Source organism: Phocoena sinus, chromosome 3 (assembly GCF_008692025.1).
Source record: "Phocoena sinus isolate mPhoSin1 chromosome 3, mPhoSin1.pri, whole genome shotgun sequence".
Lineage (NCBI taxonomy): Eukaryota > Metazoa > Chordata > Mammalia > Artiodactyla > Phocoenidae > Phocoena > Phocoena sinus.
Window position 1 is genome coordinate 56,511,613 of NC_045765.1, and position 13,792 is coordinate 56,525,404.

Genomic DNA, 13,792 nt, shown 5'->3' on the forward strand with positions numbered 1-13,792 from the left:
GTTTTGATGAACTTTTGTCACTGATTGCCAAAAACCTTGCTCTGGCCACTTCCCATGTCCTTTTCCCCCCAGACTGTTCAGGAAGGTAGGAACCCAGCTTTCCCATAGAGCATAAACTATGGAAAGCCCATCTTTGCTCCTACCCTCTAACTCATGTAGCACCTTCCCTTCATCCCCAAGCCCTCAAACCACAATGACCTGGCACTTCCCTCTCCCAATTGGACACATTCGGGAAGCAAAGAGTAATAATCGGATGCAACAATGTAATGATGATATGAAAATTAACCATCCTCCACCTCCAACCCCATCCTCAACCTGGCCCTGCTTTTTAGAACGGCTGGCACAGGAAGAATTTAGTCCACTACAAACAGATTTGTTAGATTTTTAATAAGAACATGGAAATCCCAATCAGCCCTTCAACAAAATTAAAATACAGAAAGTGAAATTAAAAGTATTCTACAGTAAATGACTTTTATTTAAAAAAAAAATGTAACTGTGAACATATAAACAAGCCTGCAGGGCACTACAGTACAGCCGGGAAGATAGATACATTTTCCAATGTACCTTTGGGCCAATGAATTCCATCATTTTCAAATAAATTCTTAATAAAACTCCACTGAGTTGGAAAGTTTTGCTGAAAATATTTCCGGACAAAAAAAACCCCCAAAACAAAAAGCCTCATGTAGGAAAGCAAACTTTCTTTTGCATTTGGAACTGTAAGAGGAGTCCCAAGGGAACGCTGGTAATAGATGGAAATGGGTCCTGGAGTCACCAGTGTGTGTATGCGTGGAACACACCAACAGCACAGACATGACGAAGTTCTTTCTCAAGATGGCTGTTCCCTCAAGATAGGACTGAGATGGGATGGGGAGAAACTAAAAGAATCCTACAAAGCCAATTCTTTAAAATTCTGCTTTGGCTGATTTTTGTGCTATAATGGGCAGTTGATTTCTAAAAATCTTATTTCTTCAAAGAGTTTTATCGAAAGGAAGACTAAACGTAATGTGCCTTTCCTCATAATCCAGGAAAACAACTGTGGTATTTCAAAAGTTCTAAAAATATCTACTTTCATGAAATAGTAACTATTTCACTACAAACCTATTTTTCACTAAATACACACATTTCCTAATCCTGGAGCCCCTTGGGAAAAGCAGTGGATTCCCCCTGGGTCCTTCAAGACTCCATTGTTTACAGGAGAGATGGTGGGGAAAGGCTTCACCCGGCTCCCGGGATGGGATGTGTCAGAGGTCATGTGCAGAGACACCATCAGGCTTCCACCAGGCGTGTTTAAGCAATTAGCCCCCACTTGTACCAGTTACGTGATTTCCCCTACCTCCAAACACATTCCCACTTAACTAGGCACAAGAGAAAAAGAAAAGAAAGGTGTGCCCACATTCCTGGTTTCCACGAATCTCAAATCATGAGAATGTGCAGGAAAGCCCAGCGATATTCAGGCAATTCAGAGTCCCAAAAGGCCACAGGATGGGGATGTGGCACCCTTGGCTTGGAGTCTGAAACTGTGTGTGTGAACAGTGCGACTTTCCTGTGTCAACCTTCAGTGTTGAGGCAGCAAAGAGTGGCTGGAGAGTTTGTAATACTGACCACACTGGCTCCAAGTGAAGGACCTCTGCTCCAGCAGAGAACCCTGCTGTATGTGTTGTGAGTGAAAGACCTGCTTCACAGGCGAGTTTGGAATTTCTCCACGCCTAAGACCTTGCCAGCTTGGATTCATGAGCCTTGAGGGTGCCAACAGCATCTTTCACTGCGTGATAAATGATGTTCTTCACCTGGAGAGAGCAATCAGCACAGTCAGTTTATGGCAGCCACAGACTGTGTTCTGCAAATGAAAATGTTATGTCCTACACTGACTAAAAGCCTTCTGATTAGTGAGGAAAGCCCTCAACCAGGACTGCATGCTTCCTAAATCAATCCCAAAAGATGATTTACAAGTCACACAAGATACATAGTCTATATTCAAAAAAGAATGATTTCATCATCTGAAAGGCTATGTAATCACCATCCTCTATATGCTGGGAACTACTGTTAAGCTCTTTATGTGGACTTTCATTTAATCCTTACCATAATACTATGAGGCAGATTCTATTATTATCCCCATTTTACAGATGAGAACTGAGGTTCCACGGTTAAGAATCTTACCTGAGGTCCTGTAGCTAATAAGAATGCACTAAAACAATAGTGGGCAGGTAGGATTTATTGGGTATTTTTCCCTTTTGTGCTTATACATATTTTCTAATTTGTCAAAAAGGAACACACATGTGAAGTAAAAGTTATTAAAATAAAGTGAACAGGATAAAGACGGTTTTAAACCAACACTGTGATTATTTCTGAGGAGGTAGAATGGGAAAGAGTACATGGAGGCTTCAATAATGTAGTTGTTGTAATGTATATATTGTGTATGTGGTACGTATATGATGCTTTATTTCTTAAGCTGAGTTATGGGCACACAAGCCCCCTTTGCTGTTCTCTATTACATTTTTTGTATTAATTCAATAAATATTTACTGAGTACCTACTATGTGCTAGGGAAAAGCAGTGAATAAAACAGTAAAATCCCTGCCTTCATGGAGCTTAAACAGCTTATGTCCTAGTAGGGATAGAAACAAACATAAAATACATAGTATGTTAGATGGTGAAAAATACTACAGAAGAAAATAAAGCAGTGACAGAGGATTGGGAGGTGACATGTAACAAGTAGAGACCTAATGGAGGTGGGGTCTGAAATATGTATGCCTGAACACTTGCATTATATATCTATAATATCAATGTTATCTATTTATCAATGTGATGGTACTTTGTATAAGAACTTTATGGTTGAAATACTCCATAATTTTGAAAAAGGAACAGCAAAACAGATCAAGTTCAGGGTTAAAGGTGATTAAATCTACCAGCAACCAAGAAAAATCTACAACCTCATGGGACACTGACCAAAGAAAACACACCTGAGTCACAGGCACGATGGAGGAAAACAGGTCACATGTGAGAGGCTGGAAGAACGCCTATTCAGATGCTGAAGTTCTGCCTGGGAAATCTTGCTTCCTTACATTCTTTTTCTTTTTTAATGTTATTAAAGCATCCAAATATATTAACAATGAAATTCTGCCCTTCAAGTTCCAATCCATTTCTGAGCAGAGGAAAACCTAATCTGATTGTCCAGCTTAGATCTACAAGTGGGAAACAACTCTTAGGGACATGGATTACAGTCCCTAGCAGGGCTCTAAGGAATTGAGTTTGCACAGAAATTTGCTGTGAGAAGCAGCTTCGGGGAAAGAGGTTTAGAACACATTGCTACAGTGCTTTTCCCACCTGACTGAGGAAGTCAGTCTAGTCAGTTACTAACACGGATACACTGTATCTTCCAGGGGCAGAGAAATAGAAGATTGTCACACTGGAAGTGACTAGGTTAAAAGATTCATATTCTCTAAAAGCAAACCTGAAGAGGACTGATTAAATACTTCCTGGAGGGAGGACTCCATACCCCAGACATGGGTCCCTTAATCATCTCTCTGCAGTTATACTGCCCAGGTAATATCCTCAGAAAGCAGAATGTGCCTCCTGTGTATGTAGCCTAGTAGGAGATGAGAAGACAGGGTTGGGGTGGAGGAGGAGTTTTACCTGCAGTTTATCCTCATGGTTTGTATGAGTGTTAGAGAGATGCCTGAATTCCTGAGTCAGGCGGAAACAGTGCTTTACATGCTCTGGAGATACAAAGTCTTCTGCTACTTTTATGCAACTGTATAGATTGTGCACCTGGGAAAGGAAAAGTATAGAGGCAAACATCAGGAACTAGAGAGTCAGCAACAGGTGGAAACTGTCCATCATATCGTTTAAAAAAACACTTTAGAAATACTTATGATATTCCATTTTCATAAAGACAACAAATGCAGAAAGACTGTAAGCATAAATTTATAGATGAAAATGTTAGTATTTGCACAGAAAAGGATCTGGAAAAATACACACCAAACTGTTAACAGTAGGCTACTTTCTGGTGAAGGCAGGACAAGGGGACTGAAAAGGGATATGGCATAGGTAGCTGAACAGAGACTCACCTTTTTTTTAATAGTCTCCCTTATTTAAAAATCTTTAAATAAGCATTTAAAATTACATGGAAGGGGGACTTCCCTGGTGGCGCAGTGGTTAAGAATCCATCTGCCAATGCAGAGGACACGGATTCGAGCCCTGGTCCGGGAGCATCTCACACGCCGCAGAACAACTGGGCCCGTGAGCCATAACTTCTGAGCCCGCAGGCCACAACTACTGAAGCCTGCGTGCCTAGAGCCTGTGCTCCGCAACAAGAGAAGCGCTGCAATGAGAAGCTCGTGCACTGCAACGAAGAGTAGCCCCCGCTCACCACAACTAGAGAAAGCCCGCGCGCAGCAACAAAAACCCAACGCAGCCAATGAATAAATTAATTAATTAAAAAAAATAAAATATAAAAAATAAAATTACATGGAAGAAAATTAAAAATCAAAAAATAAGTTGCACTTGAAGAGCAATCAGTCTAACCCAGCCATTTATATCTACTGCCAGATTAGCAAGAAACACAGATATAAGGAAACTATGGGAATTGTGGAGCCAGCCCTACCCCCAAGTTGGAACATACCTGGTGTGGGGCTCCAGCAGGTATGAAGACGGCATCTCCCAGGAACTGAACAATGGCCCAGCCTTGCACACCATATTCCTCATAGAGTCGCTTACGTAGGGTCTGGTCCAAGTACCAACTTTGGTCATGAATTGGATCATGATCAGGGGGATTCTCTTGGCCTTGCTCTTCTCCAACCTGATCATGAAACCATGATCAAAACCCAAAGATGGAAAAATCAATAAATACATAAAGATTATTAACAGGATAAATCCAACTTGCTGCAGTAACATCACTGGTGGGCCAAAGTTTCTACTTTATTCAATATCCTCTAAGTGTGGATTCAGCCCTATGGGGCATTTTGACAGAGGGCACAGGTCTTTAATGCCAAGGGACTCCACGTGAGAAACCCTAGGCAGGCTGTCTCAGTATCCCCAGACCCTTTGTCTGCGAGCTGGGAGCTCACCCAGGGACACACCTTTCGGAGCAGCTCCCGGATCTTCTCCGCATCCTTGGCTGCATAGATGTGCCACAAAGCACCAGGTTTCTCCTTTCCATCATGAATCCTTTGCTTTGTCACCTCATCAGCATCTCCCTCATCAATTGTCTTGAGCACCTCTGAAAAGAGCAAAGTGGCACTTTTCAACGTAACCAGCCATTTCAGTACCTCTGAGTGAAGCAAAATGTCCAATTCAAACAAGTTTAGTCTCTACTATTCTCTATCTCTCTGCAGTAATATAAGGTAGAATCAAAGAATCAAAACTCACATTGGTCTAAGCTTCCTACACATGGGAAGAGCGACCCTAATCTTCCATACTTAACAGAGACTCAGCATTTTTTGGAGATATAGTGTCCCTTTAAAACATATTTCCTGCTCAAACTGTGTAGCCATATTTTATGTTCAAATTGCAGGTTATTTCCTGCTGTAAGTAGGTGGACTGTATACTTTCTCAAGACCTCTTCAAATTCTAGGATTCTGTGGATTTAAGGCCATGAAGAGTAAAGCTTCTCTGGCAAATTAAGAGGCTTGGCTTCTATTCCTTGTCTGTTATGACGCTTTAAATGACAGCCTAATGGAAAGATGTGCAGATGTGTAGCATCAAAAGCAAATGTGTGGCAGGAAATATACCAAAGTAATGATATTGATTATCCCTGAACTTTGAGATTTTGAGTTTTCTTCTTTAAAATTTTGTTTTCTAAAACTTCCGTAATTAACACACATTAATTCTACACTGAGATAGCGGAGAATGCAATGCAGCAAAATATCACTTTTATGCTTCATCTCTGTGCAAATGACCTGGCTTTATCACCTATTACCCCACAGCTGAACTGGGTGATGGACCAAGTAGGCCAGTTTGCCCTTTCTTCTTTTTTTTTTGTTTGTTTTTGTTTTGTGTGGTATGTGGGCCTCTCACTGTTGTGGCCTCTCCCGTTGCGGAGCTTAGGCTCCGGACGTGCAGGCTCAGCGGCCATGGCTCACAGGCCCAGCCGCTCTGTGGCACGTGGGATCTTCCTGGACTGGGGCACGAACCCGTGTCCCCTTCATCAGCAGGCGGACTCTCAACCACTGCGCCACCAGGGAAGCCCTGCCCTTTCTTCTTTATTCCTCTTTGTGATGCTACATACTCAGTGTTAAAGGGCAGCATTCCCAGAGAGGGAATAACTCTGGTCAAAGATACACAAGTACCACTCTTCTCTGCTGCAATCACCCCTTTGTCTGGGCACCTACTATGCATCATGCCTGGCAGAGATTTAAGAAAAACCCACTGGACCTGACTGAGGAGAAAGACACACCATTTTACTCCTGAGGCTAAACCTCACCCTGCTGAAGCACTGGGTTCTAGAAATCATACCTTCATCATGAGCACCCTCCCCGATGGGGATCCCAACATACACCATCACATTAACTGCATCGGACACATCTAAGTGAAGATTTGTTGTGCCAACTCTTCTGTCTTCTGCTGTTATCAAGCCTGAAGGTAAAAGGAAGATATGCAAGGTGAAAGGGCAATATTCTGTTGTTTTTTTTTCTTTTTTGACTGCACCGCAAGGCTTGTAGGATCTTAGCTCCCCGACCAGGGATTGAACCTGCGCCCTCGGCAGTGAAAGCGTGGAGTCCTAACCACTGGACAGCCAGGGAATTCCTGAAAGGGCAATATTCTGAAGAATCCATATAGACCCTACAAGTGAAAACATACTCGAAGATGTTCTTAAATGTGTAACACTGGGAGAATGACGTATATCTATTTATCAATAAATAATTCTCCTCGTCCCTTTTCTAGTGTTTTACAACTGATTTCGAGCTCAGTTGACACTATCATTAGCTTTGGCCATCAATCCAATTCCACCCTCCTAAATGATCTCTCCCCTTCAGAAGCAAAACAGATATGGGCATTATGGACACTCAAATGAAGCTTGGCTTTCACAGTGATTTAGGACATTACTGTGACTTCACAAAGAGCTGGTTGGGTAGCATGGTACTCAGACGTCTTCACTCTTATCTTGTCAAGTCTCTTAAAAGCTAAGGATCTTTGGTTCTGCCGTGCGGCATGCGGGATCTTAGTTCCCTGACCAGGGATAGAACCCTCACCCCCTGCAGTGGAAACACAGTGTCTTAACCACTGGACCGCCAGGAAGTCCCTTGGATGGAACCTTTGAGAGGAAACTTTCTAACTACTGTGTGTGTGTGTATATATATACACACATACATACATATACAGTACTGGGCCCAAAGGGCTATTATGCAAATCAATGGCAGAAGCAAACATATTCTAAACCAGCCTGGATACTGTCAACTTCTTCAGCGCCTGTCACTTTGCCCTCTATCATCTCTACACATGATCCTGACTACAAATCTCCCTCTATAGGTGAAATGGAAACAGTAGTGTCCAAAAAGGTCAATTATGGCCTCTCCCTCATACCGTAGGCATTGTACATCTTGGGGCCCAAATCGGGCCTTACAAAGTAGCTGGGTAGCCTAGAGGCTAGATTGAGTCTGCCATCTCGTTTGGTATATTCTGGCAGAGGAAGGTTCTCCATCAGATCTTCAAACCTATAAAAAAAAAAAAGCATGAAAGATGACTTAGCTTGTTATAGGGGAAAAAGGAAAAGAGGTGGAGTTCACTTTTCTGTGATTACTTTGTGACAGCTTTAGCAAAGCACAAGTCTCTCAAGACGACTCACTGTAGTTCACTAACCTTGTTGGCATCATGTCCCGAAAATCTTCCCCAGGAGGCCAGTCCTTGAGTTTGAGCACCATTGGCTGCCCATCTTCTGACCTTAATCGCTCTGGAAGACAGAAAGCACTCCTACAAATATCTGCTGGGTTGGCTGCTGCCTGATTCTCCAGTGACTAAAAGGTTTAGAAGACTAAACTCTTATTTTCAGACTTGTAAACCCCCATAATGGATAAGGTGGGCTTTGTTTTCCTTAGCCACTGCTTTAGTACATGATAAATTTTTCCATCTCAAAGTGAAAGTGCTCCACACATCCCATATGATCATGTGCTTAAGTCCAGGTATGCTCTGGAGCCATGCGATTGCCATGAGAGCTACCTGGTTGGCACCAGGATAGAATGCTCCTCCTGTTAAGAGGATGTAATTTGTTATTTCAGCGGTAGGGCTGGGCATATAGATGCTTACTTTTCAGTCTGCTTTTACTGAACCAGATATCAAAGCTACTTACTGCATATGATCTCGAAGCCATCCCAGAAATCCCGAACTTTCACATCGGAAATTATAGCACAGTTCCTGCAGTTCACCAAGTCCACATCCTGGTCTCCAAATTCCTGGCTAAAGGCTTCTGGCTTCCAGAGTTCAGACTTGAGTTTTTTATGTACCCCTGATACCAGCACTGGCTGTGGAAACAAAAGTATCTCAATCAGAGTCACTTAGGAAATACTTAGGTCAGGGCTAAGGGACAGAATAGGAGGGTTTCCTGGGGACAACCTCTTCTCCACAATGATTTATTATTCCCTCCCAGTTTCACAATCTATGGATTTCAACAATGTCAGCTACAGAAAATGAAAACACTTCTACTCTGTTATTACACTTGATTCTCACTGCGGGGGGTGGGGTGGGGGGGCACATTCCACAAAAATCACTTCTGCTGCCCTGGTATCTACCACTATTTTGAGGTGAGAGGATGAAAAGCTGACAAATGCAAATTCTGAAAATACGTCCTCACATCTCAAATGAAAAACTCTCCAGACAATTCTACAACCTCCCCCCCTTCCTCACACCTGCTAATGTATAAAAATCAGGAAGTGTTATCACACTATCACACAGACTTGTATGGTCTTGAAACATTTACCTAGAAGAGTACCACCCACTTCCACCCATTTTCGCCTCACCCCATATCACACTTACGGATTTTCCTCTAAAGGTGTCATTAATGCCAGATCACAACCTCACAGGAATTTCAACTGCCCTTTTAAGAACACAGAGCTACACAGCTGAGAAATAAAAAGATCCACAATGTATTTTTAGGAATCTTCTGACTTTTAAAAATCCAAGAAAACTCGAAGTAGCAAGGCTGTCTATAACAAACTTAGTATATGTCTAAATCTCCTTAGCAAAGTGTCTCCCAGAGAGAATTGAAACTATCCTGGTAGCTATAGTGGGCAGGCAGACAGCCGACCCTGGGATCTGCTTATTCTTGCTTACCTGGCCTTGCTTCCAACACTCCCGGAAGATCTTCCAATTGTTTTTGTTGCTGGGGTCATGGAGACACAGAAGTCTTCCATCACAGAGCCAGGAGTGAGAGGTATGGGGGTCCAGCACATTTAACCCCATCACCATCTCCTTCACTTCCTTTTGGGTATCAGTCAAGTTACAGGCCCGCTTTGCAGCATCTGAGGTTTTCTTATTTTCTACCACTGAGGCAATGATGTGGTCAAGGAAGTTGGGGAGGCTGGCCTTGTTCTTCACTCCCTGCCAGACACAAACCCATCAGGTCAGTATGACTGAGGCACCATCAGTAGAGTATTCAAAAACAGTCTCACAGTTATATTCACACGGAGTTCTGATCTACCTGATTAAATTTCATAAAAGTTAATTGTAAAGTCTTTTGTAGTTGGAGGGGGGAGCCTATTAAGTCACTATCTTACATTTCCCTAGCCTTCATATTTTGCTTTATATTTATGAAAAAAAAGTACAGAAAGGTTCCCTCTACTGCAGGAGATTTGAGACTTAAGAAATATCTTTGGCATTCAGCCCCGTTTTAAGCATATGCACGTAGACTGCAGGGATCACAAAATGCTGTAACTGAGTGAGAAAGATCATTTATTTTGAGGTTTACACATTTTGTTTGGCCAGCATGCCCAAGGGATATACTTCAATTAAGTAACTGAGGTGACTTATCAAGGCAGTGATTTTTTTTTTACCAGGGAGTGTACCCCAATAAACAGTTGTACCAGAGTACCCAAGATAACTATATATTCTGAAAGCAGTCTCCTACTCCCCAATCCGTCCCCTACCAAGAATCTCTCATTTGTTTCAGCTGGTGGGAAAGCTCAGGCCCAGAGATGAAAGTGACATACCTAAGGTCATAGAAGTGAAGGAAGGGGAGGGCTTTTGTAAACTTGATAACACAATGTCTGAAGTATCACTAATCATGATCTCTACAGAGTATATGTAATCATATAACATCCTGGGAAAATTTAAAAAGAAAAAGGAGAACTGGGAGTTGGAGCAGTACAAATAAGACAGAGCTCAAAGTAATTTTTTTGGTCATTTATCCAAAAGAGAAACAAATAACCCACATTGTACAAGGCTCAACCACCCACAGTTCATCAAATTTCAGCCATTAGTCATAAAATAGAATGAGAAACATATTTGTGTACTTGTTTGAAATGATCTCTGGAATATATAAACTGAAAATACAAAAGCAATGTATAAAAACATCTGTGTAAAAAGGGGGGGGAACTATATACATATTTTAATATCACTGAAAGGGCAATCATGAAACAATGGTCACCTACAGAAAGGGAGGCAACAGTGGGAAGGGGACTTTTCACTGTATTTTTAAAATATAAATTTTGTACGTTTTGAATTTATTAGTTCAGTAAATGCTTACTAAATATTTATGTATCAAACATTGTGGCACTAGGGATATAGTAGTGAATAAAACAGACAAAAATGGGGAATTCCCTGGCAGTCTAGTGGTTAGGACTCTGCTTCCATTGCTGGGGACCTGGGTTCGATCCCTGGTTGGGGAACTAAGATCCTGAAAGCTGTGCAGCACAAAAAACCCAAAAAAACAAAAAACAGACAAAAATGCCTTTAAGTGGAGGTGAGGCAGAAAATAAATAAAACACAGCAAGTCAGATGGTAATAAGTGTTATGGAAAAAGTGCAGGGCTTCCCTGGTGGCTCATCAGTTAAGAATCTGCCTGCCAATGCAGGGGACACGGATTCGAGCCCTGGTCTGGGAAGATCCCACATGCCACGGAGCAACTAAGGTCGTGTGCCATACTACTGAGCCTGCGCTCTAGAGCCCGTGAGCCACAACTACTGAGCTCAGGTGCCACAACTACTGAAGCCCATGCACCTAGAGCCCGTGCTCCGCAACAAGAAGCCACTGCAATGAGAAGCCTGCGCACCGCAAGGAAGAGTAGCCCCCACTTGCCGCAACTAGAGAAAGCCCACGTGCAGCAACGAAGACCCAACGCAGCCAAAAATAAATAAATAAATTTTTTAAAAAAAGTGCAGAGGAAACAGACATGAGTGGAGGATGGGAGTAGAATAGACTTTTAAAAAGGGTGATCTAAAAAGAAGGCTTACTGAAGAGGTGACATTTCAGGAGGGAAGAGAGGAAGTTGATTAAGAAGCAGGCCATGTTGTGACATGGGAAAGAGAGTTCTCGGTGGAGAAAAAGACAAGTGCAAAGGCTCTGAAGAGAGAGCATGCCTGGCCATGTTCAAGAAACAGCAAGAAGGTGGGTGTGGCCAGAGCAGAGTGAACAAGAGGGAGAGTGGTAGTTGAAGTCAGGGAAGTGAGGGGAAGATAGGGCTGGAACGTTATAGTCCACTGAAAGGACTCTGCTTTTATTATGAAATTGGAAGCCCTTCAAAGACTTTAGGCAGAGGTGATATAATGTGACATATCTTAAAAGGACCACTCTAGCTGCTCTGTGTAGAAAGGGAAGAAATACAGAGGACCTCTAAGGAGTTTACTACAAAAATTCAGGCAAGAGAGGATGTTGACTCAGACTAGAGAGGAAGCAGCGGAACTGATGAGAAATGGGTGCACTCTGAATACATTCTGATGATCAAACTGAAAGGTTATGCTAACAGATTAGATACGAAATGTGAGAGGGGAGTCCCAAAAGACTCCAAGATTTTTCGCCGAGCAATTGGAAGCCACTGACCAAGAGAAGCAAAAAATAAAGGAGATGCAGGCTCACAGGCAGAAGAACAGGAGTGTGGTTTTAGAGGTCTTAGGTTTGAGGCGTCTATTAGATACCCAAGAGAGTACAATATGAATGTACTGCCTACGTTTAAAAAAAATTTAATATCTGTTATTGTCAAGAAAATAAAGTGATTTCTGCTGATGATTGAAAAACTTCAGTCTCAGTTTCTACTAACTTCCTAACATGGCACAAAAGGTTTACTACTTAAAGGATCTCAAACATTCCCAAAATTTAATATAAAGAAAGATCTTGTCAGCTGGACTGATAATGTGGAGGACACAAGTCAGTCATATACCGTCTAACCCAGTTATCAGATCTCTGATGGTTCTTTCATGGAAAAGCAGCAAAGGCTAGAGTTGTAGAGAGGACACTTACTGCTGAGGATGTAGAGAAGACCGGGGGGAAGGGTATGCCTGTGTCCAAGGGGGTTTGAGGAAGCTTTCCCGGCCCGGAGTGGAGGAGGTCTCGAAGGCTAGAGCCTTCAGTTTTGTTGTTGGAGGCAGTGGGACCCAGTAACAGACTGTTAAAAAGCTTTGGAGTCAACGGAGAGACCTTTGCAGTGGAGTTGAATGAGTCCAGCCCAAAGGGTGAATGAGACTCTTTACTGAGCACCGACCTCAGGGACCCTGCTTCTGTAAGAACATAACCAGGAATAGCATTAGGCACAAGGAATACCCAGCAGGCAACTGACTCCTAAAAATCAGCCAAGTGGGAAAGAGGAAAGACTTTCCCCTCCCCTGCCCCCCAAACTACGTACGGTTTGTCTGGGCCAAGCCTGACGAGCTATGACTATGGCAGGTCTCATGGCCAAGGAGAAGCTCTCCTACTTCTTCCTTTCTTTTCCAGATCTGGATTTCAAACTTCCTTTTGTTCCCATCCATCTTTCGTCTCCCTCACTTTCTAAGACAGTGTTGCTTCAAGTGGGTCTCCAGAATACTTGTATTAGAATCATCTGGAGTGCTTGTTAAAAATGGAGATTCTTGGTCTTACTCCAAGAGATTTTCACTTAATAGTTCTGGTGGGGCACAGGAATCTGCATTTTTAACGATTCCCCAGGTGATTTTGTGCCCACTGCAAAACAAGTGTAGCCCTCCTGGCTAGTAATACTGGCTATCAGGGCCATTTGGGAAGCTTGTTAAAAATCTTAGATTGATTCTGACTAAAGAGGTTTGGGGTAGAACCCAGGCATGTGCCTTTTTTAGAAAGCTCCACTTCTAGAAAGAAGTGGAAAGAGATTCCCTCATTTTACATGATCAGCCAGAGAAAGCAAGTGGCATGTTTCAAAAATGTGGATGGTGATGTGTGAGTTTGAAGAATCCCAGAATAACTCAAGTGTTCCACCCACAGGCAGGGCAGAGGCTTGTGTTAATCTCACCTTTTGTTTCTTCCTTAGCCTTCTGAGTTGCTAAATCCGCCAACCAGTGCAGGGCAGAGGAAGGTGGGCCTGTGTCAGGGCAAGGGGGCCTGATGGCTTTTAGCTCACTATTGCTATTTGACGCCGAACTGTCTGCTTTCAGAGGCTCGTCAGATCTGATGTCAGTACTGTCGGCTTTGGCAACATGGTCAGTCTCTGGTTGTGTTACCGATGCAGTTCCTCCTCCACCTGAGAAGGTGGTTTCATTTCCAGAAGAGGCACTAGGGTTTATGCTAGGAAGCTATAGCACAGAACGCCAACATGGTTAAAGTGTTGTCCTTGTGTAGAAAAAATACAATGCAAATAGTAATGACAGCTGACACTAAACAGGTCTGGGAAAGCAACTGTCCCATAAACTGCTATTTCACTC

At 42.7% G+C, this 13,792-nt stretch overlaps 1 protein-coding gene across 3 annotated transcripts in view; it reads right to left on the reverse strand.

The window, feature by feature from the left end:
* Window positions 1-369: 369 nt before the first annotated feature.
* Window positions 370-13,792, reverse strand: part of KDM3B (lysine demethylase 3B) — a 59,567-nt gene continuing 46,144 nt past the window's right edge. For 2 of the 3 annotated variants that reach the window (XM_032629197.1, XM_032629198.1), the window contains 11 exons: window positions 13,384-13,663; window positions 12,384-12,640; window positions 9,264-9,530; window positions 8,284-8,455; window positions 7,797-7,887; window positions 7,521-7,651; window positions 6,453-6,572; window positions 5,078-5,217; window positions 4,621-4,797; window positions 3,633-3,767; window positions 370-1,787 (listed from right to left, as the gene is read on the reverse strand). In XM_032629197.1, the coding sequence (XP_032485088.1) occupies window positions 1,707-1,787; window positions 3,633-3,767; window positions 4,621-4,797; window positions 5,078-5,217; window positions 6,453-6,572; window positions 7,521-7,651; window positions 7,797-7,887; window positions 8,284-8,455; window positions 9,264-9,530; window positions 12,384-12,640; window positions 13,384-13,663 (1,851 nt within the window). In that variant the 3' untranslated portion in view covers window positions 370-1,706. Of the gene's footprint in view, window positions 1,788-3,632; window positions 3,768-4,620; window positions 4,798-5,077; window positions 5,218-6,452; window positions 6,573-7,520; window positions 7,652-7,796; window positions 7,888-8,283; window positions 8,456-8,966; window positions 9,053-9,263; window positions 9,531-12,383; window positions 12,641-13,383; window positions 13,664-13,792 lie in introns of those variants that run through there. The other variant, XM_032629199.1, reaches the window with a different exon arrangement.